Source organism: Falco biarmicus, chromosome 10 (genome assembly GCF_023638135.1).
Source record: "Falco biarmicus isolate bFalBia1 chromosome 10, bFalBia1.pri, whole genome shotgun sequence".
NCBI classification, from domain to species: Eukaryota; Metazoa; Chordata; class Aves; order Falconiformes; family Falconidae; genus Falco; species Falco biarmicus.
Genome location: NC_079297.1, coordinates 34,148,129 through 34,173,821, shown reverse-complemented (window position 1 = coordinate 34,173,821; position 25,693 = coordinate 34,148,129). Strand labels below are relative to the sequence as shown.

The window sequence follows — 25,693 nt, the reverse complement described above, 5'->3', positions numbered from 1 at the left end:
AGTTTGTGAAAATTGAGGCCTTCTGAGCATTTGCATCCTGAGTTCATCTTTTTAGTCTTAGCTGGGCTGTTTCATGGCTTTGGGGGGGAGGAAGCTTTGAAATGCTGCATTTTGTTAGTCAAGAGCATGTCACTGATGGTCCCTGCTCTCTGGTGCAGAGGATGCCCGAAGCTGCAGTGCCAGGGATCCATCCCATCCCTTGTCCCTCAGGCAGGACCAGTTTAATGCAAAGGTTATTCTTCAGGTTTGGAAAGGCTGGTGAGGTGAAGAAGCCTCTAATTACAGGGGAGATGCCTCCTTCACTCTGTTTGTTTATTTTGCTTTTGTGGAGAAGTCCAGAGCAGCAACTCGAATATTTTCCCTCCTTGTTTCTTGCCCTGTGGTCTCTGTTTGTGTGTGGGGTGCTGACGGTGTTTAAGGGACGAGGCTGGCAGGGGGAAAGCTGCTTATCCCCCTTAATGCTCAGGTCCTCTGCTGCCCTCCGAAGCGATACCTTTTCTGAAGGCTGTGCCCTGGCCAGGGGTAACGCTGGGATGGAAGAGAGCTGCAGCTCTGCCTGGGGATGGGGAGGGTTGTGTGCTCCGCTCTGGGGCTGTTCTGGCTGGGCTTGTGGCTTCTTCTGAATGTTCTGTTTCTGGGAGCAGTTCAGGTGATGCTGGCAGAGATGCCAAGCCTGGGCTATGCTGAACCGCCAAGCCTAGCAGGTTCCCCTGTCCCCCGGTGTCGTGCTAAGGGGGAGCTTTTCCCCCAGCCCTCTGTGTTCAACTCAAGATGAGACTCCGCTCTGCTCCGCTCTCCGTTCAGTTCCTCTCCGCATGTGCTACGGTTGCAGGTTGTGTCGCCTGGGGAACTGCTGGGGTGCAGATTCTGTACATACCGACCGCTTTCCACCCTAGAAGTAGCAGCTTCAGTTTTACCCTAAAATTTTTTTTCTGTTATAACTTCAGCTGTTTCTCCACACCCAGGCTGCCTCTCCTGTAACCCACAGGGTCAGGTGTGCCCGGAGCCCTTGCACCCAGCTGCCCCAGTGTTACTCCAGGCCTCCTCCTCTAACTGACTCTTTCTCTCTCTCTCTCTCTCTTTTTTTTTTTTTTTTTTTTTTTTTTTTTCCTGTGGGCAGGAAAAAGCTGACACTGCTGAGGGAGATGCTGGCAGGCTGTGGCGCAGGTACCTGCCAGGTGATCGTCACCACTCCCATGGAGATGCTCAAAATCCAGCTGCAGGATGCAGGGCGGATCGGTACGTGGGCTTCTCTTCCCTACATGCTGAGCAGGCACGGGGGGAAAGGGCTGGGACTGGGCTGTCAAGGCAGGGAGGGAGGGAATGAGCAGAGAAAACCCTTTTCTTTCCCCCTGCTTTCCCAAGTCTGAGGTATCTGGGGCTGTAGCAGAAGTTTCTTCTCTTCCCACTTCACTTCCCCCCACTCTGCTCACCTGGCTTTGCAGAGGTCCCTGCAGATACAGAAGGTGATGATTTTGTTGCTCAAAGTGGCAGGCTGGGCAAGTGGAGCAGCAAAAGCTGCTGGTGGATGGAGAGAGACAGGAGAGATGACCGGGGTGGTCAGCTTGTGAGTGATTGAAACTTGTTACTGTGCACCCAAGGAGGGATTAGCATCCTCCAGTGCTTTTCCTGGGGTGCTTCCTCCATCTCCGTGTCTATCTGATGTCTGTCCTCTCTCTTCCACCCCCCGTAGCACCTCCTAACAGCTTCCCAAGGGGATGTGCCCTTTCCCAATGACTTGCCTCCCCTCTTGCGGTCTTTTCTTCTTCCTGACAAAAGCAGCAGCTCTCTCAGCTGAAACAGTAAATAAAAATCTCTCGGCGCGCTGCATTCGGAAGAGGGTTGGGGTCAGGGGCTGGGGGCAGGAGCAGGCAGAGGCAGCAGGGAGTGTGAGCCTTTTGGCTGAAACGCTGTGGGGTGTTTCTGGTGAGAGCAGAGATCAGACTCTGGCACGGAGACCCTTTCCTCTGGAGCTGTTTGCTATCGCTTTAATCTCTTCCAGAGGTCAGCCCAGGGTATGGCCCTGTTCCCCAGGAGCCCTGCGTGACACTGTTAGATAGCACGTTTGGGGCCTTTCCTGGAAAAATGGGACAAATTGTCTAATCTCTCCTTCGATGTGGTTGGTATTCCTGAATAATCACGGATTTACTTTTTCCTCTCTCTGTTGTTTTTAATGCAGACCTTATCCTCTTTGTGCGTATTATTTTAAAATGTTTGAAGGAATTAAGCCGTGGTTTGAGGGTTGGGAAGAGGTTTTTTGCTGCTGGGAGCAGCCTGCCGGCCCTCCGTGTGGGGCCAGCCCGGTGGTGTGCCAGTGGCAGCCGCAGCGTTGCCTGCAGGTTGACGTGCTCTCCATCTTCTGGCCAGAGAGCAGGAACGCAGCAGTTTCAAAAGGCTGGGGGAAACCAGGGGGTGTTCATGGATGTGGCTGAGGAATTCCCCAGGTTACCGATTGCTTTCAAATGAAGGAAGCGAAGGCCAGAACTACTGAACCTCTCTCAGTTATGAATATCTTTAGTTTGCCCTACTGGGGGCTCGGGGACATACCTGGAAGCAGGTACCGTCACCTGCTGCTCACGGCAGCCCCTTTTCGCTGCGCTGTGGAGGCTGCGCGTGCCAGGCTGCTCCTGCTTAGGTCGGTGGGAGAGTGCGGGCGACAGCCGTGTGGTGTGGCAGCAGCCAGCTCCAAGACCGGGACGAGCTGGGTTGTCTCAGCCCGAGGGAGATGGGCAGACTGGGAGCAGCAGCCTGCAGTGCACCGGGCTGGCCTTAGCCTGCGTGTTTCGGTGCTCTTGGAGATCTGCTTCTTCCTCGTCCCGTGGCACCGGGCAGCAAGAGGCTGCGGGTGGGCACCTTGCGGACTAGCACTCTCTCCGCTTCTCCCCAGCGGCGCAGAAGAAGCTGATGGCAGCGCAGGCCCAGCTCTCCTCTTCCTCCGCGGCGGGGGGCGGCGGAGCCCGTGGTGGAAACGCGCACCACAGCGACGCAGATCACAAGGGAGCTGCTGCGGAGCAAAGGGATCACCGGGCTCTACAAGGGCCTGGGAGCCACACTGCTAAGGTAGGGTGCTGTGGGCCCACGCGCAGGTGTTCCCAGTCTCCAACTAAAGCGCCAGCCATGGAGATGAGCCTGCAAAGGGGGTGTTGGGTTGGGTTTGGTTGGTTTCCGTGCGCAGGTTTTGCAAATTAAAGAAGGGAAGGTGAGGGAGGCTGCCTTTTTGTTCCTGGAAGATTTAATTCTGCTGCTTTCTGTGGATGGTTTCTGTCTCCCCCGTGGTCTGTATTTTAACACTGCAGTGAAGTCCTCATGAGTCAGCAAAGCAAAACTGTCAGCCTGAGTCTCCAGAGCGTGAGACGGGCCCTGGGCCATGGGGCGTGTTGGATGCAGGGACCAGCACCTGCTCTGACACTTTGCCTGGGCACTGACAGAATAACTCCTCTAGCTTTAACAAAGGCAGAGCTAAAGCAATGCCCAGTGAGGGGTGGGGGGGTGGGTAGGCTGCAAACTGCCTGCAATTAGCAAAAGTGGATCAAATGATTGACCTCTGGATGTGCTGGGGTCTTCTGTTTGAGTGCTGAAAAACCAGGGGAGGCTGTTGACTCTGCTGGGCTGCATGCCTCCCGGGGGCCTTTGTGCAGCCAGTTTTGCCCCTGCTGGGCTCCGGCTCCTGTCCACGTTGCAGTTGCGGAGCTGGGGTGTCTGTTTCGCTCGTGGCTGTGCTGCCGTGTGATGCCTGCAGCCCATCCTTTGATGCTCAGTTTGTTGGTGTCCTGCTCCGAGTTGCTCATCCTTGTTCTTTCTTCCTCTGCCTCCCTCCCCACTGCAGGGACGTCCCGTTCTCCATTGTTTACTTCCCGCTGTTTGCAAACCTGAACAAGCTGGGCCAGAAAGATCCCAATGTCAAGGCTCCGTTCTACGTGTCCTTCCTCTCCGGCTGCGTGGCGGGCAGTACAGCTGCAGTGGCTGTCAACCCTTGCGATGGTGAGTCCCGAGTAGCTTGTGCTGGTGGCCTGGTGCCCAGTGACAGGCCAAGTGACACGAGTGGGCTGGGTGAGGAGGACAGCGGCCGTGCCAGCGCATGGGGTGGTGCAGGAGGGGAGCTCTGTTGGCTGAGCTGCTTTGGCTGAGCTATACCGTCGGCCACGGCTTACACGGAGGTTTGCAGTACTCGCTAGGTGGGGCGGGAAGAGGGTGCCATTCATTTCAGTCATTCTTTGCAGGAATGGCTGTGAGAGTGCCCCTGAAAAGGCACCTTGCTGTGGGGAGTGATAGTACGCAGACCATTTACATGCATGTGGTCATGGATGACCAGGGGGAGCCCCACATCTGTGGCCATCTCTCCTGCTCTACAGCATCTGCCTTAAACGCCACCTTGGTTTCTCTGCTATGAAAACCACCAGAAAGTGACTCCTCTCTCCCCAGCATTGCACACGCTCCGTGGTGTGAAGAAATGTAAAAGCAACGTTGTATATTTTAGCTATTTCCTCCAGGAGGAGCTGAGTATTTGAAAATCATCTCTCACTTTGCCGAAAGATCTGAATTTGGAAGCGTTTAAAGCTTAAGCCGGCTCTGGAAACTTCGGTCACAGTGAGGGGACGGCGTTGGTTTGGCGTGGCTATGTTTTTCTTTTATCCATTTGTAAACGAGTGGGTTTGGCTTCCCCTGTTTTGCTGATAAAAACATGAAAACGGTCTGCGTTCTTGGTGATTTTTGACTGTGTTTCAAAGACATTGCTCTCAGGCTGGCTCTTGCCCGCTGAAGTGTGCTACGTTCCCAGCGCTCACCGCTGCCTCTGTTCTCTTTTTTCCCCAGTGATCAAGACGCGGCTGCAGTCGTTGCAGAGAGGGGTGAATGAGGACACCTACTCGGGGATCCTGGACTGCACCAAGTAAGACTCCTCATGAAGCATCAGACATACGGCAGCTGCTGCTGCCAGGCAGGCAGTGCAGCTTCTGGAGCCAGCCAGCAGCTTCGGTGCTTCAGGTTCCCTCTGAACCTGTGCTGTCGCCTGTCTCTGTATGGATAGATATATGCCCGGATATATACTGTTCCTATTTTGAGCAAGGGGAATATTTAAACGCTTCTGTCCAAATCCCAACAGCCAGAGCACCGAGATTTTATTCCTGCAAGGGGAGGCAGTGCTGTGGTTGTCTCTCCCAAGGCCCTGTTGTCCGAGAACCCCACGGCGTTAAAGCCCGTATCCCTCTTGGACCGCTGTGAACCTCAGCCGTCCCCCGCCACGCGCTCTGACCTTTTGCTAAACTGTGGTCTGGCTGCTTCAGATCACGAAGGGAATGTCGAAACGCCAGCGCTCTGCCCCTGTATCGCTGTTGTAGCCAGCCTCTCGCCGTCTGGCTGTGTCCCGCGCTGAGGGTGGGCTTGGCCCCACCTTTGGAACGGGGGGACCTCTGGATGCAAGCACAGGGTTGCCTGAGCTGCACCTCCAGACCCAGAGAGATGCTCCTGCCCCTGGCCAGACGTCAGGATGGGACCTGTTCCCGCACGGCCGTTGGCAGAGCGTGGGGAGGATGATCTGTGGAGGCAGTGCCAGCCCTGGGGTTTAGTTTCTGGAGGGAGGCAGAAAGCCAGGGCATGGCCAGAGGCTGTGCTGGCTTGGTGGAGCGGTGGGGTGGACACTTACCTGGCTGTGCCGTTTCTCCCCAGGAAGATCTGGCAGAAGGAAGGGCCCACAGCCTTCCTGAAAGGGGCGTACTGCCGAGCCCTGGTCATTGCTCCTCTCTTCGGCATCGCACAAGTCGTCTACTTCCTCGGCATCGCAGAGTTTCTGCTGGACATGCTCCCCAAGCACCGGGCCTAGCCCTGGCGTGCCTGCGTGTGCCCTCCCGCCCTCCGCAGCGCTGAATTCATCCCCGTGTCCATCATCCGTGTCGATTGATGTCAGAGCAACAGCACAAAGGGTTCGCGCAGGGAATCTGAGGGGATGTGGTCTCCAGACGAGCAAATGCGGGAAGGGAGAATGTCCCTTTTCTGTCTTGGTCTGGAACCTGCCCCCTCCCGCTCCTTCCACGGACAATACCTAATTATGCATATCTTTTTTTTCTTTTTTTCTTCCTTTTTTTTTTTTGTTTGTTTTTAAATTGTCATTCTTAAGGACACTGGTAAGCACAGACTGGGCTTGCAGACCCAGAAGTCTCCTCTGAGCCTTGGGGAGGAAGAGGGATGGGAAAGAACTAACCTGAACCCTCACCCGCCCCAGTCCCCCTCTTCCTTCCTGGAGCTGCCAGCTATCTGAGGAGGAGCTGGAGGGGCCGCTGTGTCCCCTCAGCCCCTCCTTGGCTCTGCTGGCCCCAGGTCGAGAGCGGGGCGCTGCGCAAAGGGGGCTCGTCTCCTCGCTGCCAGGGGGTGGTGAGGGGGGATGCTGGATCCGGCAAGTCCCTTGGCCCAGAAACCTTCACCCCTCCCTTCTCCCTTTCTCAAAAAGGAGTTGGACTCTAGATGAAGTTCTTGGAGATCGGAGGAAGGGAAAGGGATGGTTGCTATTCATTTTTGTAATAATTTTTGTTTTAAAGCAAAGGGATGTCCCTCCTAACGAGATGTCACAGGCACATCCAGGTGAGGCGCAGAGATGCGAGTCTGCTCTGTAGGGAACATGTCTGTGGGATCACACAAATGTCCGAAGGTGCTTCCCTGCTTGGCTGCAGGCAGGGGAGGGAGAAGAACTTGGGGATCAAGTTATTTTTGGTTGGGGGGGAGGGGGGCTGGTTTTGTTTTTTCTTTTATGTAGGGGATGTGGGGAGGGAAAACCAAACAACAAGAAACCACTTACATTCCTTCAGCCTGCCCACCCTGGGGGTGATAAAGCGGTGGCTGCAGGTGTAGATTAGCTGATTTTATTATTATTTTTTTTCCCAGCCTGGCCCCAGGTGCGGTTAAAGGAAGGTACCTGCTCCGCGTCTGCGGTGCCCAACCGTGGAGAGCCATGCTAGAAGTGCTGCACCTGTGTGCTCACCTTGCAAGGTGAAAACACGAGGTCTGGTTGTGCTTTGCTGTTTGACTTGGGCACGTTTGGTGCCAGCCAGCCTCGAAGAGGCGGAGGGGGCTGCCGCACCCTGAGCGAGGAGCTGGTTGCGTGCACGTGACGATGGGGTTGGGTCCCCTGGCTCACGAAAGCTCGTCATCCTGTTTGCTCCTTGGGTGGGTGATCGTCGCTGGGTGGCACATCCACACCTACAGCCTGCTCTGTCAAAGGGACGCTGCCCCAGCTCATGTCACTTGCCAGAGGACTTCCTCGTTCAGTGCGCTCTCCAGCTGTGTAATTAATCCTAGTTTTAATGATCGTAAGCGTCAGATCTACCAACCCAGCGTGATCTTCTCCATTATTTATTCCATTTGGTGCAATCCATCCAACTTTGGTGTTTAAATTAAACTGGTCGAGTTCACTTTTCATTCCTTCTTTTCACTTTGTTCTCCAGGCGCTTGCTTGGTGTTTGTGTTTCAAATGTATATTTAAATTAATTTAAAAAAAAAAAATCCCTGTTTTTAATGTTTAAAAGAAAACCATCTCTGTTTCAATGGTCTTGGGTTCAGTTTTTGCAAAACCTGTATGTTGAGGGCCTTCCTGATGCATCGTTTCTCTCTTCGGAAAAGTTGTTCAGTGGCTGGTTTGTTACTTGTCACTTGGCCTACGTGAATAATTTTCTTTATTTTTCTCTTTTTCTCTATGACTTCTCCGTGTATCTGGGAAGGAATCTGTGCAAAGATGATGATAGATGTCTGTGCTGTGTGTAGTGCTGTGATGCTGCTCTTGCTCTGGATTTCCCTTGGGTGGATTAAAAGAGAAAGATTCTTTTTTTTTTTTTTTATTGTTATTTTATTTTTTAAGGTGCCCTGCTCCTTGCTGCTTCGTGATCTACAAGGGTCACAAAAGAAACCTTGCCAGTAGAAGTGTGTGGGGGTTCTGCTTGCCCTTCTGCCTGCAAGGGTTGCCCCCTGAGGCTGGGTGACTTGTGGCTGCAGGGGGGTGCAGGTTTGTGTTGTGGGGTTACCTGTGGCGGAAAAGTCGGTGCGGCGAAGGGCTGAGGTTTGGGGAAAGCTCTCCTTGTCCTTCTGGATGCTTTTAAAAACCTCTTTGTAACACTGACTTTGCCTACTGGAATCCCCAGCTGCTCTTGCAGGCTGCTGGAGCTGGTGACCTGCACGGGGCTTTTAGCTGCTGGGACATGTTCCTGAGACAGGACAACATGGGGGGTGGCAGGGGGATAGTGACTGTGGCCTCACAGGACCCCCAAAGGCAGGCAGGGTGCTGCTGGCCGGGGGGGGGGGGGGGGGGGGGGGGGGGGGGGGGGGGAAAGGTTCAAAATGGGACTTAATTTGTGATTAATTGACAGAAACCTCTAAGCATTGATTGCGTTATCGAGGGCCGAAAGTCAATAAATACACTTGGGGGAAACACACCTCTGCTCCTCTCCAGGCAGGTGCCGCTTGTCCCTGGGGCAGGGGGACAGTGGCCAGCGTGGGGTCAGCTCCTTGTGCGTCCTGCCTGGTCCGGCACAGGGTCCTCCCCCGCCCCAGGTCCCCTTGCTCCTGCCCTGGCCGCAGCTCCTGGGGCTCCAGCTTGGGCTTCGTAGGCCCTTGTCATGGGTTTGGCTGGGTGGGTCCGTTTGCGCTGGTGGAATTTCCTGGGATGCAATGAGGAAATTTCCTAAAGCCCCGGGAGGAAGTTCCTACAAAGTAAAGGGAAATTTCCTGGAAACCAATAGAGGAATTCTTGGAAAGCCAAGGGAAACCATCCTAGAAAGCTACAGTAAAATATCCTGGAAAATAAAGGGGAATTTTACTGCAAGACAGTGTAGGAATTTCCTTGGGAGCACTAGGTGGAATTCCTCAAAAGCAAAGGGAGAGTATTCTGGAAATTTATAGAAAGCAACAGGACCTTCCTAGAAGGACACAGAGGGGATAGTCTAGAAATCAAAGGGGAATTTCTAGAAAGCAAGGAGGAAATTTCCTCAAATGCCAGGGAAATTTGTGAAAAGCAAAAGTGATGTTTCTTAGGCAAGCAAAGGTGATGATTTTCTAGAGGGGAAATTTCCCCTCTGGTGGAAATTTCTGCTGGAAACCAAAAGGGAAATTTCCTAGACAGGGAGAATGAGTTTTGGGAAATAATGTCTTGCTTCCTAAGGAGCAACAGTCTTAGGGAAACTTCCTAGAAAGCAATGGAAATATTCTAAGCAGAGAGAAAATTCCTAGAAAAGAAATGGAGGGCTCTAGAAAGCAACAAATTTCTGAGGAAGCAAGGGAAGAACTTCCTGGAAAGCAATGGGTGGGAAATACCCTGCTAATCAATGGGGAAATTTCCTGGAAAGCAACAGGGGCATTTTGTAGGAAAGAGGGAGGAAATTTCCTGGGGGGGGAAAAGGCACTTGGAAAACCACACAGCCAGAAGTTGTTCCTGGAGAGAAGGGGAAATATCCTCGAAAGCAAGAAGTGCCGGCGGGGAAGAGGCAGGACCCCCCTGCTTCAGCCCTGCCGCCCACCCCTCTGCTCCTCGGGTTCCGCCGGCGGGTGGAAGCCCCGCGGGTCCTCGGCGCTTGGCCTCGCTTCCCACAGCCCCAGGGAAGCGCGGCGGGGGGCGAGCGCCTGGGGGGCGTGACCTGCCCCCTACGGTTATTTGCTGATTTTCCTCTTAATTTGGGCAGAAATCGCGTAACGGGCACCGCAGGGGTCCCGGGCGCCCAGCGACTTTCCATTCCCGTGTTACTGGAAACCAGCTGTAGCCCCGGCTGGGCGCTGCTTCCCCTTTCTGGGGGTGGGGGGGGGCCGGTGCTGCCACGTGCCACTGGCCACCGGGACCCCACTCCCCCCTCGCTTTTGGGGGCCTGGCATGACCCGTGGGCCGCCCCCGGGCTCCCCCCTTGGCAAAGGTGGTGCCAGCCCTGATGCACGCAGGGCGGGGGGTGATGCGCAACTTGATTTCCTTCCTCCCCTCCCCCATCTTTAGTGGCATAAGCCCCCCATGCCGCCGTGCCGGGCACAGTGCCAGAAGATGCCGGAGATGCTCGTGGTACCCACGGAGCATCCATCCCCAGCAGCCTCCTGGGGCAGCTGCGAGGCACAGGGACCTTGTGCCAGCAGCTCCCGGCCCCAGTCCTGTGCAGGCTGAGGGTGGCTGGGTGCCCCAGCCCCAGCCCCAGCACCAGCCCCAGCACCACCTGGTTTCCACCAGCAAAGGCAGGAGCTGGTCGGTGCCAGCCCACGGCTCGACGGGAAAAGGGAGCGCCTGGAAACCCGGCTCCTGGGCCCGGGGCGCGCAGCCAGCGCCCACTGCCCTCCTGGCTTCTCCTTTTAATTTTTCATTTTTTTTTTACAGCTGTGCCCTTACAGCACTGACACCGGGCAGCCTGAAAGAAGGAGAATGAAAATCAATAGGATAAAAAAGGGAGTTTCCAGCCCGGAGGCTGAGCCCTGCGTGCCCACGCGTGTGCCACCCACGCACCCTGGAAAGCCCCGACAGCCCACGGGTGCAGCTGCCTTTTGGGGTGAGCCCGAGGGGGCTGGGGTGCTCCTGCTTGCTCTTTGCAGACGTGTGGGGTTGAGCTGGGGGGGGTGCAGCCACCCCGCACCAGCATCTCTGGGGCTGCAGCATCCCCCCGGGGCAGCATCCCTGGCAGCATCCCCAGTGTGGGGTCACCAGCACTGTGGGTTGCCCAGCGGGGGCGCAGCACCGGGCAGCATTTAAACCGGGGGTTTCGTTTTGTTTGGCTGGTCGTTTGATTTTTGTAATTCGGATGGATCTGGGGAGGGGGGCAGCACCGCCGCCAGCCCCCTGGGGTGGGCCAGGCTGGGGACACCGGGGACACAGCATCCCCTCCCCGGCGCAAGCACTGGGGTCCAGCCCGTGTCACTGCCCTCGCGATGGGACGGGAAGGGGTGGCCTCAGAGACACTTTCACTTTCGGAAGGGTGACGTAGTTTCCAGGAACCCGGGAGCTGGCAGATAAAAGCGAGCGGCGGCAGGAGCGCCCGTGGCGCCATGGCAGCACTCAACAGCGAGGGGGTAAGCAGCACCCTGGCACCCCCCCCTAAGGGTCGCCGTCCCCAAGTGGCCCCCGGTGCCCCCCCCAGTGACGGCCCCGTGTCCCCAGGGAGGCCCAGAAGCTGCGGTTCGGGGCCCTGGCTGGTGCGAGCCATCGACAGCGGCAGCTACCGCGGGCTGCGCTGGATCAACGCGGAGCGCAGGGCCTTCCGCGTCCCCTGGAAGCACAACGCCAGGAAGGATGTCACCAGCAGCGACCTGGAGGTGTTCAGGGTAGGTGGGGGAGGGGTCACCAGCAGCGACCTGGAGGTGTTCAGGGGTAGGGTGGGGTAGGGGTCACCAGCGGCGACCTGGAGGTGTTCAGGGTAGGTGGGGTAGGGGTCACCAGCGGCGACCTGGAGGTGTTCAGGGTAGGTGGGGTAGGGGTCACCAGCGGCGACCTGGAGGTGTTCAGGGTGGATGGGATGGGGGGTCACTAGTGGTGACCTGAAGGCGTTCAAGGTGGGTAGGATGAGGGGTGAGCAGGGGCAAGCTTGAGCTCTTCAAGGTGGGTGGGAAGGAGGGTCACCAGTGGTGACCTGGAGGTCTTCAGGGTAGGTGGGAAGGGGATCACCTGGGGCAAGCTCAAGGGCGGGATGGGGGTCACTAGTGGTGACCTGAAGGCGTTCAAGGTGGGTAGGATGAGGGGTGAGCAGGGGCAAGCTTGAGCTCTTCAAGGTGGGTGGGAAGGAGGTCACCAGTGGTGACCTGGAGGTCTTCAGGGTAGGTGGGAAGGGGATCACCTGGGGCAAGCTCAAGGGCTTCAAGGTGGGTGGGATGAGAGGTCACCAGCGGTGATGTGAAGATGTATCAAGGTGGGTGGGGTAGGGGTCACCAGGGCAAGCTCAAGGTGTTCAAGATGGGTGGGATGGGTGTCACCAGCCGTGACCTGGAGGTGTTCAAGGTGGGCGGGATGGGTGTCACCAGTGGTGATGTGAAGATGTATCAAGGTGGGTGCGATGGGTGTCACCAGCGGTGACCTGAAGGCGTTCAAGGTGGGTAGGATGAGGGGTGAGCAGGGGCAAGCTTGAGCTCTTCAAGGTGGGTGGGAAGGAGGTCACCAGTGGTGACCTGGAGGTCTTCAGGGTGGGTGGGAAAGGGGTCACTAGGGGTGAGCTTGAGGTCTTCAAGGTGGGTGGGACAGGGGGTGACCAGCAGCAGCTTGAGGTCATCGAGATGGGTGGGACGTGGGACCTGGGCAGCAGACCGCGCATCCCTGACACCTCCACGCTCACGGAGCCAGGGTCCCTGTGCTCACGCACCCCCGCACCCCCCAGGCCTGGGCGCAGGTGAGCGGGAGGTACGAGGGGTCCCCCGAGGACCCCGCCAAGTGGAAGACCAACTTCCGCTGCGCCCTGCGGAGCACCCACATGTTCGAGCTGCTGGAGGACAATTCCAAGAGCGGCGATGACCCGCACAAGGTCTTCGCCATCACCCCAGGTGAGGTGACTTGGGGGGGGCTGTGGTTGGGGTGGTGGGGGCCACCTCGAGGCACCCCCTGACCCCGCTCTCCTTCCAGCCGCCCTCTGCCCCAGCGAGGAGGGAGATTTCGGCAGCCCCGATCCTGCAGCGGAGCAGCAGTCGCGGGTAACGGGGTGGGCTGGGGGGTCCCCATGGCCGCTGCTCAGCCGCTGTGCCCCCCGGGCCTGGGGGGGCTGCTGAGCTGGAGCCCAGCACCTTGCCAAAACGTGGGGCAACGGGGGGGGCGGCGTGCCCCCCACCCACGCAGTAAGACCTCACCCCACTTCCCTTCGCAGCTGGTGCTCGCCCCCCTAGACGTGGCCCCAGAAATCACTCCCCCAGGTAAGTGCTGGCCCCCCAGTATTTGTTGGGGGGGGGGGGGCACATCCCAGTAGGCTCAGCCAGGGCTGGTTTGGGGGTTGTGAGCCCTCCCGCCTGCTGTGCCCCCCCAGGCACTGCTGCTCCCACCCCGTCCCCGCTGCTGGAGGACGTGGAGGTGCTGCAGTGGGTGCTGAAGAGGTGCAACATCTCCCCCCACGACTTCGGCACGCTGACCTCGTCCTGGCCACCTGCAGGTGAGACCAGCCCCACTCCTGGTGTGCAGGGTGCGTGACCCCAGGGGGTGGGTGACCCCAGCCCCTTCCCACCGGTGATTTCTCCGCAGGGGACGCCCCCCACCAGGACACCCTGCTCCAGCCTCTCCCAGGCCCTGGCCAGGACGACTCACTCACCCCACCGGCAGTTCAGGACTGGGTGTCCATGGAGCAGCCCCTCTTGGGTGCCTGCAGCCCCCCGGACCCCATGCTGCTGGGGGAGCAAGGTGGGTGCTGTGGGGCAGGATGCAGCCCCAGGTATGAGAGTGCCCTCATGGGGTGGGAAGAGGCCTCTCCCAACCAAAGCGACGGGCACCCCGCTGCACCCCAAATGGCGATGCCAGCGCACCCGCCGGAGGCCGCGGTCCCTGAGCCACCCCCAGGAGAGACAGTGCCCTTCATCCCTGCCACCAACCCAGTGCCAGCGCCGCTGGAGGATAGCACAGGTGAGGGCTCTTAATTCTTAATAGCTATAAATAATTATTGTTAATAGTTATTAACGCTCAGGGGGTATTTGGGGGAGGGGGAGCGCTTGGGTTCGGGGGATGTGGCTGCTGATGGCTGCCCTGTGCAGACGGCAACGTCCCCGTCCTGGATGTCAGCATCTACTACCGGGGGAAGCTCTTCTACCAGGAGGAGGTGAGGGGCCGGCAGTGCCTGCTGCTGTACCAGCCCTCCGACCCGGCGCTGGTCCTGCGCCCCGGCCACCGGGTGAGCTTCCCCAGCCCCTCCAGGCTGGCCGATGACAAGCAGCGGCGCTTCACCGAGGAGCTGCTGGGCTGCGTGGGGCTGCAGCTGGAGCAACGCGCCCACAAGCTCTTCGCCACCCGCCTGAAGAAGTGCAAGATCTTCTGGGCACTGTCCCAGCAGCTGGAGGGTCCCGAGGATCCCCCCTCCAACCTGCTCTGCCGGGACCAGGAAATCCCCATCTTTGACTTCAATAAGTTTTGCACAGGTGGGTAGGGGTCTCCGTTCCCCCCATCCCGGTTGTTGGGGCTCTTGAGCGCCAAGCCCAGGATGATACAAGCAGCTGAACCCTGTCTCCCCTGGGCTCGCCCCAAAACTGAGCCCCGTGTCCCCTCGCAGAGCTAAGGGACTTCCGCAACGACCAAAGGAAGCGCTCCCCTGACTTCACCATCTACCTCTGCTTTGGGCAGTCCTTCTCCAGGGCCAGGCCCAAGGAGTCCAGGCTCATCCTGGTCAAGGTGTGGGGGGCAACACCCCCACCCCCCACCCTGGGAGAGAGAGACTCTTGGGGCCCGGGGGAGGTGGGGGGGCTGGGGAGGGGGACCCTGGGTGGCTAAGGGACAGGGGGGTTCTTCAGGCTGCTGGGAGGGGGCCCTCGGTGTGCAGGGGAGGTAGGGGGCTGGGTACCCAAGGAGGGGGAACCCTCGGGGACCAGGGGGCCTGGGAGCCCAAGGAGGGGGACCCTCGGGGTCTAGGGGATGGGGGGGGTCCCTCAGGCTCCTGGGACAGGGACCATCGGCATCCAGGGGAGATGGGGGTCTGAGTGACCAAGCAGGGAACACCTTGGGGGCTGGGAGAGATGGAGGAACTGAGTGACAGGGGGAGGGACACCCTTGGAGACCAGGGGAGATGGAGGAGTCCAGGGAGGGAGACCCATGGGGAGCAGGGGAAATGGGGGAGGCAGCTGCCCCGGGGTGGGGACCCTAGGGGCTGGGGGAGAGGCAGGGTGCCCTGCACACCTCCTTCCTCCACTCCAGGAGGACAGGGCCGTGCAGGACACTACAGCTGCCCCTACCCCTGCCCCTAACCCTGCTGCGTTGTTGCTGCAGCTGGTGCCCAAGTTCTGCGAGCACTGGTACGAGCAGGTGCTGCGGGAGGGAGCCTCCTCCCTCGACAGCGGCACCATCAGCCTGCAGCTCTCCGACTCCTTCAGCCTCTTCGAGCTCATCGAGCAGTGCGACATGCAGATAGACTGACCCCCACCCCCCCTGCTCCCCGGGCCCCCCCCAGGACAGGCACCAGCTGGTGGGGGACCACCAGGCACCACGGGCCGTGCAAACCTGCGTCCCCCCAGGAGCACTGTGGGGGGATGCCTACGGTGGGGATTTTCCAAGGACAGCTTCGGTGGCTGATCCCAGAGCCAACACCTTGCTTTTCCCCTCCATCAGCTGCTAACGTGTGTTTTTGGTGGAGCGTGGTCATTTACAGATTTATTTTCTTAAGTTCTCTAAGCTTAAATATATTATGTATGGAAAGGTGCTTCCTGCTTGTTTATGTTGCTTAGAGGTCTGGCCCTGCTGGTAGTCTGAGACCTTCACCCCCCACCCTCCCCCAAACCCATGGGGGTCCGTGGTCAGCCTTGTCCCAGTAAAGCCACTGCTGGCAGTGGGTCGTACTGGAGCGCCCGTCAGCGCCTTCTCCCCATTATCTCCGTGTAAATGAGGTGGCTTCCCACGCGTGCAGGGATGCATTTATGGATGCATTTATTTCCATGCTTTAAGGCTGCAAACACGACTTGGAAGCAAAGCGTGTTGAGGTCAGCTGGGCTTTGGCTAAACAAAAATAACTTCGGCGAGTGCCTCCCCGCTGGCCCCGAGCTACTCGCTTGAGATGTTCTGGAAAAATAAGGCAGTAACTCCAACACAGAGCACCCAGCACTCAGCTCCGAGGGGCAGAGGTGGTGGGATCGTGGGGAGGAGCATGGTCACCATGGGGGGAGGGGGTGTCCCCTCCCCGGGCTGCAATTCTCCTTTCAGAAGCGAGGGGAGAGGACCAGCTTGGCCACCAGCATGGGACCCTGGGGTCTCCCCCAGGGAGGTGGCAGCCTCCTTACCTGCTGATTGACCTGGATGCTGCTGGACCCGAAGGTGGTGGTCCCGTAGCTTGTCACGTAGTAGTGAGCAGAGGGCTGTGCTGGGGGCTGCTCTGGTGGCCTGGGCACTGGGCGGGGGGGGGGGGCACCATCAGCACCTCAGCTCCACGAACCCCCAGCCCTCCTCCAGCTCCAGCCTGGGAGCTGCGGGCTCACCTTTGGGCAGGAGCAGCTCCGCGCCGAAGCGGTGCCCACATGTCCCGCAGGTTTTAACATCTTCCTTGGTCCTGTGGAGGAGAAAGCCCCAAGAAGGAGGAGCAGGAGCTGCCCTCAGCACCCCTCGTGGAAGACGATGCCAACGTGATGGAAAAGGCTCCATCTCTCCCCCCTGACCTGAGGTCCTGCCGTTGGTGGGATGGCTGCTGCCTTCCCAGGTGCCAGCTGAGCACCTCCAGCTCTTCGGGGAACAGAGGATGTGGGGGCACCTGGCCAGCACCGTCAGCACCGTGCCCAGGCCCAGAATCCCCCCTTTTTCACCTCTCTTCCCACACTCAAAAGTACTTTCCCACACAAGTAGAGGCTGACCCCAGGCGGGACACGGGCTGCTACGGTCAGGAGAAGGCCAGCGCGGTGCCTGGTGAGTTTTGCAACTCATTGCACGTGGCTTTTAGCAGCCGAGCATCCCCAGCAGCATCGCGGTACCCACCAGCCCCCGGCTCGGCGGGGCACGGCGCGTACGTACGTGGTGTTTGTGCCATCCATGTCTGGCCAGATGAGCTCCGCGGGGCAGCCGGCTGTTCGGCAAGGGGTCTTCACACACACGTGCAGCCCCGGCCATGCCTCAGCCAGCTTCTGGACGATGAACACGGCGGCCACCAGGAAGTCCCAGGCAAACTGGAAACCTTCCAGGCAAAAGGAGAACATCGTGCTCGCTCACAGCCGCCCAGCCAGGGCAGCCCAGGCGATGCTGCAGCGATGCCCGCCAGCCTGCAGCCAGAAGGGTGGGAGCAGCTCGGTTTCTCCAGGTAACCGAGGCCCATCAGCCTTCAAGGGGAATTCAGAGGTACGTTGGCAGAGCTGCCCAGCTCGCGTGGCCCTTCAGCTTATGGCTTGGAGCCCCAGCGGGAGGCTGGATGGGGGAGGGTGGCCCATTTGCTTCATGAGAAGACTGAAAACTTGACTTCCCGCTTTGATGCGATACCTTGAGAGGAACCCTGACTGGGTTGCACGGAGAACGAGGAGATCTTTAACAGAATTGCTGGCGGACCCTGGCCAGAGTAGGACACGTGGCAGAGGCTTCTGGGGAGCTCTGCCAAGAGGGGTGGAGGTGGCAGGGGGACCTGAGGAGCAACGTGTGTTCTGGAGTCATGAAATAAGAATCAGGGACCCTCACCTGTCCTTCCTGCCGGCTTTCTGCACCGGAGCTCCAGGTAGCTGTAGGCCCTCTGGTTGTTCTCTTTGATGAGCAGAGCTTTGCCGTTGCATACGAGCAGGCAAGTCACTTTGGCCACCCAGTGTGTGGAGTAGAAGGAGCAAGCCTTCACCAGGAACCTGCAAGGAGAGCGCCCACGGCCTTCACACCCTCCTCCCCGCTTATCTCTAACACTGGGACAGAGGAAGCTTGGCACCGGGTGGGCTTGAGGGATGTAAAGCCAATTTCAGCAGGATCAGGGGCAGCCGAAGGAGGACCCTGCCCTACGGAAAGCTCAGGCAGCAGGAGCAGCCCCTTAAGCCACCAGCTGTTCCCGAGCCGGCCATCTGTCCTGGCTTTGGGCTGGGCTGGGTTAGTTTTCTCCCTGGCTGGCGCAGTGCTGTGGATTTGGGGTGAGGGTAATGTTGCTGACACCCTGATGGTTTTTGTTGTCGCTGAGCAGCGCTTACCCTAAGTCAAGGGCTTTTCAGCTTCTCACGCTGCCCCGCCAGTGAGGCGGCTGGGGGCACAAGGAGCTGGGAGGGGACACGGCCAGGACAGCTGACCCCAGCTGGCCCAAGGGATTTTCCGTGCCGTATGCCATCGTGCTCAGCATGTAAACGAGGGGAAAGCTGGGGGGGGGCCGCTGCTCAGGAACAGGCTGGGCGCTGGGTGGTGAGCAGTTGTTTTTCATTTGCATCACTTGTTTGTCTGGGGTTCTACTTCTCTCTCTCTTTGTTAGTCTCCTTTTCATTACTATTCCCGTTATTACTACTATTCCCGTTATTACTACTATTCCCGTTATTACTACTATTCCCGTTATTACTACTATTACTATTTCATTTCAATTATTAAACTGTTCTTATCTCAGCCCATGAGTTTTCTCACTTTTACCCTTCCAATTCTCTTCCCCCGTCCCACTAGGGGGAAATGAGCAAGCAGCTGCGTGGGGCTGGGGTTAAACCATGACAGCATCAGATAAAACTCTGGACACACATCAAGAACCCCCCAAGGACAGGAGACTCTCCAGGAACTGGGACAGTCCCAGTGCCTGTAGAAACCAGACCATGCTCAGGTGGGACTGGGAGACCTCTGAGTGCCTGGGTGGGCACAGGCTACAGCCCAAACCCGCCCCAGATGACAGGTGAACCAGGAGGAGCACAGTCCTTGCTCACCTCCAGGCTGCCACCATCGGAATGGTTCATCCAGGGCTCCACACGTCTCTGGCGGAGCCGAGAAGCCACCTCGGTCCCCTGAGTCCCAGGCTCACCCTCAGCTGATGCGGTCTCCGCAGCCACAGGCTTGCCGAGAGCCATACGGGCACCGCACCAACCCCGAGCCCTGCGACCTCACCACGGGCTGGAACCACTGCTCACCTCTGGAAGAAACCCTCCGGTATCTCAGGCGAGAAGTAGGCACGGATGTGGAGGTCCTCGGGGTGGTCTCCTCCCCACACCTCAGAGACCTCTTGGGTCTGGTTCAGGTAGGTTGGGAATAAGTACCAGGACTCATCGCAGCCCTGCGTTGTCTCCCATGGCTTCCCGGGCACAAACTCACTGGCCTGGGGGTTGAGTGCTTTGGTGTGCCTCACCTCCAGGCAGAGCTCAAAGTGCTTCAGGAGGCTGAAGAGCTTCCCTCTCCCTCTGTGAGGCCCGTGTCCCATAATTTCCTCAAAGACATCCTGCATCCCTTCAGAAAAGAGCTGGTGCTTCACCAAGGCACGCACGGCTCGGTGGCACAGCATTGCCTTTGACTTGAAGGTCCACACCCAGTTGGACCTGTCTCTGATGGTGGCGTGCTCCCCAATCAGCGTGTCCACGGAGATGCTCTCCAGCTGCTGGACCAGGCGGTACCGCACCAGGAGCTGCTCGGGAGGAGGAGGGAAGAGGCAGCAGTGAGAGGAGCCCAGCAAAGCTGCAGAGAAGGTGGGTCCTGATCCTCGAGCTCACCTTGAACATCGTTATTAGGAAGGTAGGCTGGAGAAAAACGGTGCTTTCCAGGTGCTTGATTTCCTCATACCACACAAGAAGCCCGATGCGGTGGAGGTACCGCAAAATGTCCTGGAGCAGCTCCCTGCCCAGGCTGGCCAGGCTCTCACGCTGGGAGAGTTTGCTGAGCAGGTACTGGAAGTCCATCATGCCTAGAGGGAGACGCGGGAGCTCAGCACCAACCTTCCAAGGCAGATGCTTTAGAGGGCCAACACGCACCAGCAGCACCCAGTGCCACCCGTGCCATCCCTGGGGAAGCAGCTGGGACCAACACGATGCTCAGTGGCTTTACCCATCCCCAGCTGTCTCGCTGCCACCCTGGAGCTCCCACCGTCCTGCCTCGCCTCAGCAGCACCAGCAGCCTGCCAGGACCTCAGCGGAGCATCTGAGAAAGGTGGCTAATACGGGTTTTTAGCCTTGTTTGAGACAGCAGGGTTGATCCCAGCCAGAAAACCTCCGATTGCCAGTTACACCTCAGATTGTCATTTAGTGGTGCAGCACGACAGGCAACACCACCTGGCTTATCTCCACAGGACAAAAGCATTTGCTCCTCACCCTCTCACCCTACACCAGCCAGGGGAGCCGGAGAGGATGCCAGGTGCTAGGGAGGGGGAGGGACCATTACGTGTGGTGAGGAAGTAGGTTTGGAAACCCACAGAGAAGCGTTAAAGCAGTGGAGCTCCTTCCTGCAACACCTTGTAGCTGCTTGCACGGGGCGGAGGGGAGAAAAGATGTTACTGGAAAGAAACAAACCAGCCGAGGTGGCCGGCGCCGGGTGCCCCAGCCCCAGGCTGGGAGGTGCTGGCAGAGCCTCCTGGCGAGGGCACACGGCCTTTCCCCACGCTTTTCCCGAGGCACCTGCCCCAGGAGCAGCTGCTTCTAACGACGGAGCCGGGTTGCAGTAATTAATGCTCCAGTGATGACAACCCAAGGTCTTCAGCAGTGACCCCCGACCCCGTGAGCAGGGCTAGGAGGTACAAGCAAGCACTGGGAGCCCGTCCCAGCTGCAGGGCAGGGGGTCCTCCCAGGAAGGTGATGGATGTGGGGGTGATGGACCACTCACCATGGCCCGCCATCTCCTCGCTCTGCGCGATAGCGACGATGGCAGCTTCCACCTGCCGGTAGACGGGCGGTAGCACTCGGACAACCTCAGGGAAGAGCTCCTCCTTCTTCACATGCTCCAGGATAGTGGCCTCAAGCTTTTTGATGTCACTGTGATCTGTGCAGTTGACAGCAACTAAGTGTAAGATCTGGAAGAGAGGAAGCACACACCTGCAAAAGCACGGCCATAGCCCGAGAGGGAAAGGAGGGACCCGATGCCAAGGAGGTCACCAAGGATGGGACACACCACTGGCACCGCTTCAGGCAGCCCTTCCGTCACGCCTTTGCTCTGCGGCAGTGTCTGGAAAATCACCTGGGGATGGTAAGTGCCCCCTCACACCCCTCCCCAGGCACTTGCTACAAGCCACAGGGGGAGATGCCCATCACCGCGCAGGGACAAGGACCCAGCAGGTCACAGCCAGGGGTTACTGTGCCCACCCCAGCCCTAGGGAGCAGCTGCAAGCAGCGATCTGATGCATTAGCACCAGGTCACCGTTGCCAGTAGCATGTTGGGCTGCCAGTGCCAACGGAATGACCACAGACAGCAAGGAACCACGAGCATCTCAGCCCTACAGTTAACGTGTGGCTCTCCATCTCCTTCAGCCTCTCCCACTGGTCCACATAAAACTTGGGCTCCTCGCTGCCCTCCAGGTTGTCGATGAAGTGAGCGAGGTTGCTTTTTCGCTCCACCAGCATGGCCGCGATCTTGGCCATGATATCACGCCTCTTCTCCTCCACCTCCTCCTCCCGGCAGCAGTCCACGTGGGTGCCCACGGGAAGCACCACCGAGTTGGGGACTCGCATGAACAAGTTGTTGATCCAGAAACCAACGAGCTCCTTGAAAGACTGGTCGGTAATTTGGTACCTGGGGAGGAAGAGAAGTGCCAAATTCACGTCTAACCCTGTGGGCCTCCAGCCAACTTGCACCAGCACAGGCCTGACCGCCCACCCTGGTGCAGGGGCTTACTGGGGAAGAGCTCAGATCTCCTAAGCTGGCGTGGGCCATATCCACTCTCATCCTTCGGTTGCCCATCCTTAAGCTAAGCCAGTGATAGCTATGGGGTCTAGCAGAGTCCATCCCTGCTTGGGTGAGAGCATCCCTCTGTACCGCAAAGCCTGACGCTCTCTCCATGTTCAGGGAGCGGCACAAGATACAGGAGGGCTCGCCAAGGTATCTCCAAGGCAGGAAGCAGAGGGATCAGGGATCAATTGTCACATAAGGAGTCAGTGCTCATCTAACCCCTCAAAACAGAGGGCTTTGGCAAGGTCATGACAGATCCAGTGGCTTAATTAAAAGAGTGATGTGCAGCAAGGGGGAGAGGGAGAGCTAGCTCCTCCGGCGGTGAGAAGAGCAGGCATGGATGGAAATGGTGTGAACCCTTTTTTTGTTCTCCCACTCCACTGTGAATCCAGACCAGCTCAGCACTTACATGTGGAGGTTGATGACGAGGATGACAAGCGCCTGTGGCGTGATGAACACGTGGTGAGTCATGTAGTACTCCAGCTGGCCGGCAAAGTCCCAGAAGAGAAACGTGAAGTCCTCGATCTGGAACTCACTGATCTCTATCCCAACCGTTCGCTCTTCCTTGGGCACCAGTTTGGTTTGCCCTTGCTTCAGGCTTTGGCAGATGGTGGACTTCCCTGCCAGCGAGGCCCCCAGGAACATGGTCTTGACCCTCTTGTCCTCCTGCCCTGAACTGTGTTGAAGCTGGCTGAAGTAATTCTGGATTTGCTGGATGCCACCGGCGCACACTTCACTGGGTGGCTCCCGGAGCGGGTTCCCACTGGCCTTGACCATTTTCAGGGACTGCCCCTGGAAGAGCTCCCTGGGGAGCTGCCGGAGGGCATTGTTCTGCACGTGGAGCTCCTGTAAGCATGCCAGCTGCAGGACGGGCTGGGGGAAGGTCCGGAACAGGTTGTTGGAGATGTTGAGGTACTGGAGACTGCCTCGACAAGCTGCCAGGTCCCTGGGGAGGGCACTGAGACGGTTGTTGTTCAGCCGCAGGTGTTTCAGCCTGGGGAGATGGCAGAAAACCCCCTCAGGGATGACCCGGATTTGGTTCTGATTCAGCTCAAGCTTCTCCAAACGGACCAGGCTCTGGATTTCATCGGGAAAGTCCACAATCTCGTTCTTGGACAGGATCAACTTCTTCAAGTTGCAAAGCTTAGAGATGCCGGCGATGCTCCTGAGCTTGTTCCTGTCGAGGTCAAGGCTCTCCAGCGCGGGGTCGCCCAGGACCGCTGGTGGCAGCACCCGCAGCCGCTGCATGGAGAGGGTCACCTGGCGCACGCCGTCCTCCTGCCCCGGACCTGGGCGTGTGGGACAGGGAAGGGGGTTAAAAGAGACTTTCACCTTTTGGGTTGCAGACCACGTTTTTCTCTCGAGCTCTGCACGCCTTTGGGATCATTTCGGCCACCAAGGAGAAGCAAAGGCAAAGCAGAGGAGCTGGCTGAGCTGCTCCTGCGGTCGCTGGAGGGGAAGCAAAGCCGAAGCACGAGGACTTGGCTGGGCCTGAAGACACGGTGCCCAGCAGACGCTGACCTGTAGCCCGTGCATCACATTAACAGCTTTGCTCGCATGGCAAAAATGCGAAAAAATTGAAAAAAAAAAAAAAAAAAAAAGCAAGTGCTGCAAGAGCTTGGGCTGCAGGTGCGCCTGCCCCCAGACTGGCAGTTCCTAATGCCGAGGCCAGGGCTGGTGCGTTCAGACACTTCCTCTCCCACAGCCCCCCCAGCTCCAGCCGCCAGCTGCGACTCCCTGCAGCGATGCTCCCGGCCCCGGCACACCGGGGCAATGCCGGGACGGTGGCATCCAACACAGGACAGGGCACACGAGACCAGACTCCGTGATGGCCCAGGACAGCCCCAGAGGAGGTTGTTTAGAGTAGAGGTTTGCAGACGAGAAGAGCACCAGGGGGTTGTGGATCACACCATACAGGACAAAACACGGTCGGATTTGCTTCCTTCTCCCTCGTTTCACTTCCTCAGCAGATGACGCAGCGCATGGCAGCCCTTGCGCAAGGCGCCCTGCTCAGGGCAGACTTACCACCAGTTCTCCCCATCACCACCTAAAGCTGGGACATGCAACGAGCTCGCAGCAAAGCCAACCTTCACCCTCTCCCAAACGCCTGGCCTCTCCTCCGGCGCCATCAGAGACCAGGCCAAGGGCTCCCGCCACCGCCCTGACCTGGAGCAGCTACTCACAGGCTCCGGGCTTGGCCATGGCCCTGCAGCGTGCCACCAGCTGGGTCCTCCAGGTCACTCAGCCTCCCCCTTTCGCTTCCTCCTCTGGCTCCGCTCCCCGCCTCCCCGAGCTCCCCACCCTCTTGCTCCATCCACCCTCAGAGCGACTCCAGGCAATCAGGGCACCTCTGGCCAGACACCAGGGCCGCAGGCATGTTCTGGAAGCAGCTCTGGAGGTCACCTACAAGCCCAGGATGGTGGCAAAGCAGCTCCTGAGTCAGGTTCTTACAGCAGCATCCCCACCTTCGCTGAAGAGGCTTCTGGCGTTACCGCTGCTGCAGAGGAGGGAAAGGACGCTAACAAGACGTTTTGCTACTACAAACCTTCTGCAGGAGATGAATAAATAAGACCTGCTCCCTTCAAACAGGTGGCAGCATCTGATCCAAAAGGGTCAAGCAGAAAGAAAAGAAAAAAAAACACACCAAAAAACCCCCAAACGCAGATAATATACACAGGATACTAGAAAAATCTGTTTTCTAGAACATGCCAGGAGAGGCACGTTTAGGTAAATTTCTCATTGCCTCTCGCAAGGGGCAGCTTACAAGTCGATGGATTTCTTTTTAATGCGACTCAGAATGAAAGAACCAGTGTTCTTTGTCACACAACTTCTGGGGAAAGCATGTGCAGCGGGTAGTTGTCAGCTTCGTTGCTCCGCCGGGCAGCGGCAGGTGCAGAGGTAACTGAAATTTAACAGTCTTTACAGTACCTGCAGTCCTAATATATCTTGCCACAGGCTCTTACCTTCACTGCTAATTCAAGGCTAACACGAAGGATTTAAAGCAGTGAATCAGTCCGAAGAAGAAAACAGATTGACCCTGTCTTCCCAGCCAACAGTGACGTTGCTTCTGTTATTTGGTCAAGCTTTGCTATTCACACCACCTGCCCTTTTTCACTCATGCAGGCAGGTTGTTCCAGATTTGTTCCTCTGATACACCCGAAGGTGTCCAGTTTCCAGCCTAAATGTACTCACACCTCGACCACATTCTCTCACTCTTGTGTCAACAGTGCCATAAAAGTTCCTGCATTTTATTTTGCCACAAAATCTACCAGCGGTGATCGTATTCACAAACCCACACTCATCTGCTAGGTATATATTCTAGCTACAAGCTTAGCTTCAAATCTAAAGCTTCTCTTCCAGCTATTCTTTTGCAGCCTTAGTGAGCCTTTGTTCCAAAATTTTCAAAGAAAGTCCGAGGTTATCGATCCCTTACATTCCATTCAGGCAGCAAACAGAGCCAAGGAAGATCAACTCCAAAACACTCGGAGCTCATTCATAAATGCTTCCACAGGACAGTAAATGATGGGAGTGAAGCATTATACCAGCCCGGATGTACTGACACATGAGCTTCTTTTGTTTAAATTAAAAAAAGAGAAAGAAAAAAGTCCCCACACCAGCTACTTGAAACTACAGCCAGAATTATAGTATGCAGACCAAAAAAATAAAAAATCAAAGTTCACTGAAAACTTAGGAGCCCCATCAAGGGATCAAAGGTCTTGGTATATTTGTGAGTTTTCCTGTGCTCGCCAGGAAAAACAGTACAAGCTGCAGTTATTTACTTTACAAAACTCATCCCAGAGCACCTGTATTCTCTTTGAAGCCAAGCAGCAAGACCAGCCTCAGAGGGCAGCTGCCAAGCGGAACCTTCCCCGAGGTCGGGAAAGCCCTGCTGCGAGACGTGGTGCTGCCACCTAGTCCAACAGACCACGCACATTCGGTTCCCCTTGCAGGGAAAGGCGGTTTCTAAGCTGTAACGTACTGGTTTTCTCTTCAGCCTCCCTGTTAAAATGCCTCCTCGCTAACAGATGGTCAGATGGGGAATGATGCTTTTGGTCAGGTTCAAGCGTGCTGAATATATTTCTAATCACTGTACTTCAGATGATCGCGTAAAAGATGGGCTGCGCTGCCGTACAGGCGGGCAAGGAGCGCTTTTGAAGAAAGCGAGATGAAGTCAGTACGCGTGCTGGGCTCCTTTGCTTCTTGATAGGAAACCCAGTCCTCCTAGAGCAGAGGAGGAACCATTACTCATCCAACTCCAATCCTCTTCTAAAAACACGGCACTCCTTACGCAGCAGCCAAGCGCGCAGG

General features: G+C 57.6%; 3 protein-coding genes across 10 annotated transcripts in view; 2 read left to right on the top strand and 1 right to left on the bottom strand.

Moving 5' to 3' along the window:
• Positions 1-7,809, top strand: part of SLC25A22 (solute carrier family 25 member 22) — a 42,482-nt gene extending 34,673 nt beyond the window's left edge. The window contains 6 exon segments of the mRNA XM_056354171.1: positions 1,121-1,239; positions 2,888-2,940; positions 2,942-3,060; positions 3,827-3,981; positions 4,813-4,888; positions 5,665-7,809. Of these exon segments, the coding sequence (XP_056210146.1) occupies positions 1,121-1,239; positions 2,888-2,940; positions 2,942-3,060; positions 3,827-3,981; positions 4,813-4,888; positions 5,665-5,818 (676 nt within the window). The 3' untranslated portion in view covers positions 5,819-7,809.
• A 2,921-nt stretch (positions 7,810-10,730) lies between these two features.
• On the top strand, positions 10,731-15,764 carry IRF7 (interferon regulatory factor 7). Of its 4 annotated transcripts, XM_056354164.1 has the most exons (10): positions 10,793-11,301; positions 11,349-11,447; positions 12,309-12,471; positions 12,551-12,618; positions 12,789-12,834; positions 12,945-13,067; positions 13,157-13,531; positions 13,660-14,040; positions 14,172-14,290; positions 14,882-15,166. In XM_056354164.1, exons 1-10 carry the CDS (start codon positions 10,990-10,992, stop codon positions 15,026-15,028), a joined length of 1,833 nt encoding a protein of 610 aa, XP_056210139.1. In that variant the 5' UTR covers positions 10,793-10,989; the 3' UTR covers positions 15,029-15,166. The 4 variants fall into 4 exon arrangements, with proteins under 4 accessions (XP_056210137.1, XP_056210138.1, XP_056210139.1 ...); XM_056354162.1 differs by lacking the exon at positions 14,172-14,290 and having other exon boundaries at positions 10,731-11,301; positions 14,882-15,764; XM_056354163.1 differs by lacking the exons at positions 11,349-11,447; positions 14,172-14,290 and having other exon boundaries at positions 10,762-11,265; positions 14,882-15,515.
• LOC130156039 (malignant fibrous histiocytoma-amplified sequence 1 homolog) lies at positions 15,519-25,619 on the bottom strand. Of its 5 annotated transcripts, none has more exons than XM_056354159.1 (11): positions 23,569-25,619; positions 21,795-22,674; positions 20,938-21,229; positions 20,327-20,513; positions 19,225-19,415; positions 18,652-19,139; positions 17,258-17,415; positions 16,607-16,766; positions 16,081-16,151; positions 15,886-15,992; positions 15,519-15,667 (listed from the first exon to the last, which is right to left on the bottom strand). In XM_056354159.1, the coding sequence occupies exons 1-11, from the start codon at positions 23,585-23,587 to the stop codon at positions 15,650-15,652; spliced, it is 2,571 nt and encodes an 856-aa protein (XP_056210134.1). In that variant the 5' UTR covers positions 23,588-25,619; the 3' UTR covers positions 15,519-15,649. The 5 variants fall into 5 exon arrangements, with proteins under 5 accessions (XP_056210134.1, XP_056210135.1, XP_056210133.1 ...); XM_056354160.1 differs by having other exon boundaries at positions 15,519-15,992; positions 18,652-18,749; positions 18,867-19,139; XM_056354158.1 differs by having other exon boundaries at positions 15,519-15,992; positions 23,411-25,619.
• Between the last annotated feature and the right edge of the window lie 74 nt (positions 25,620-25,693).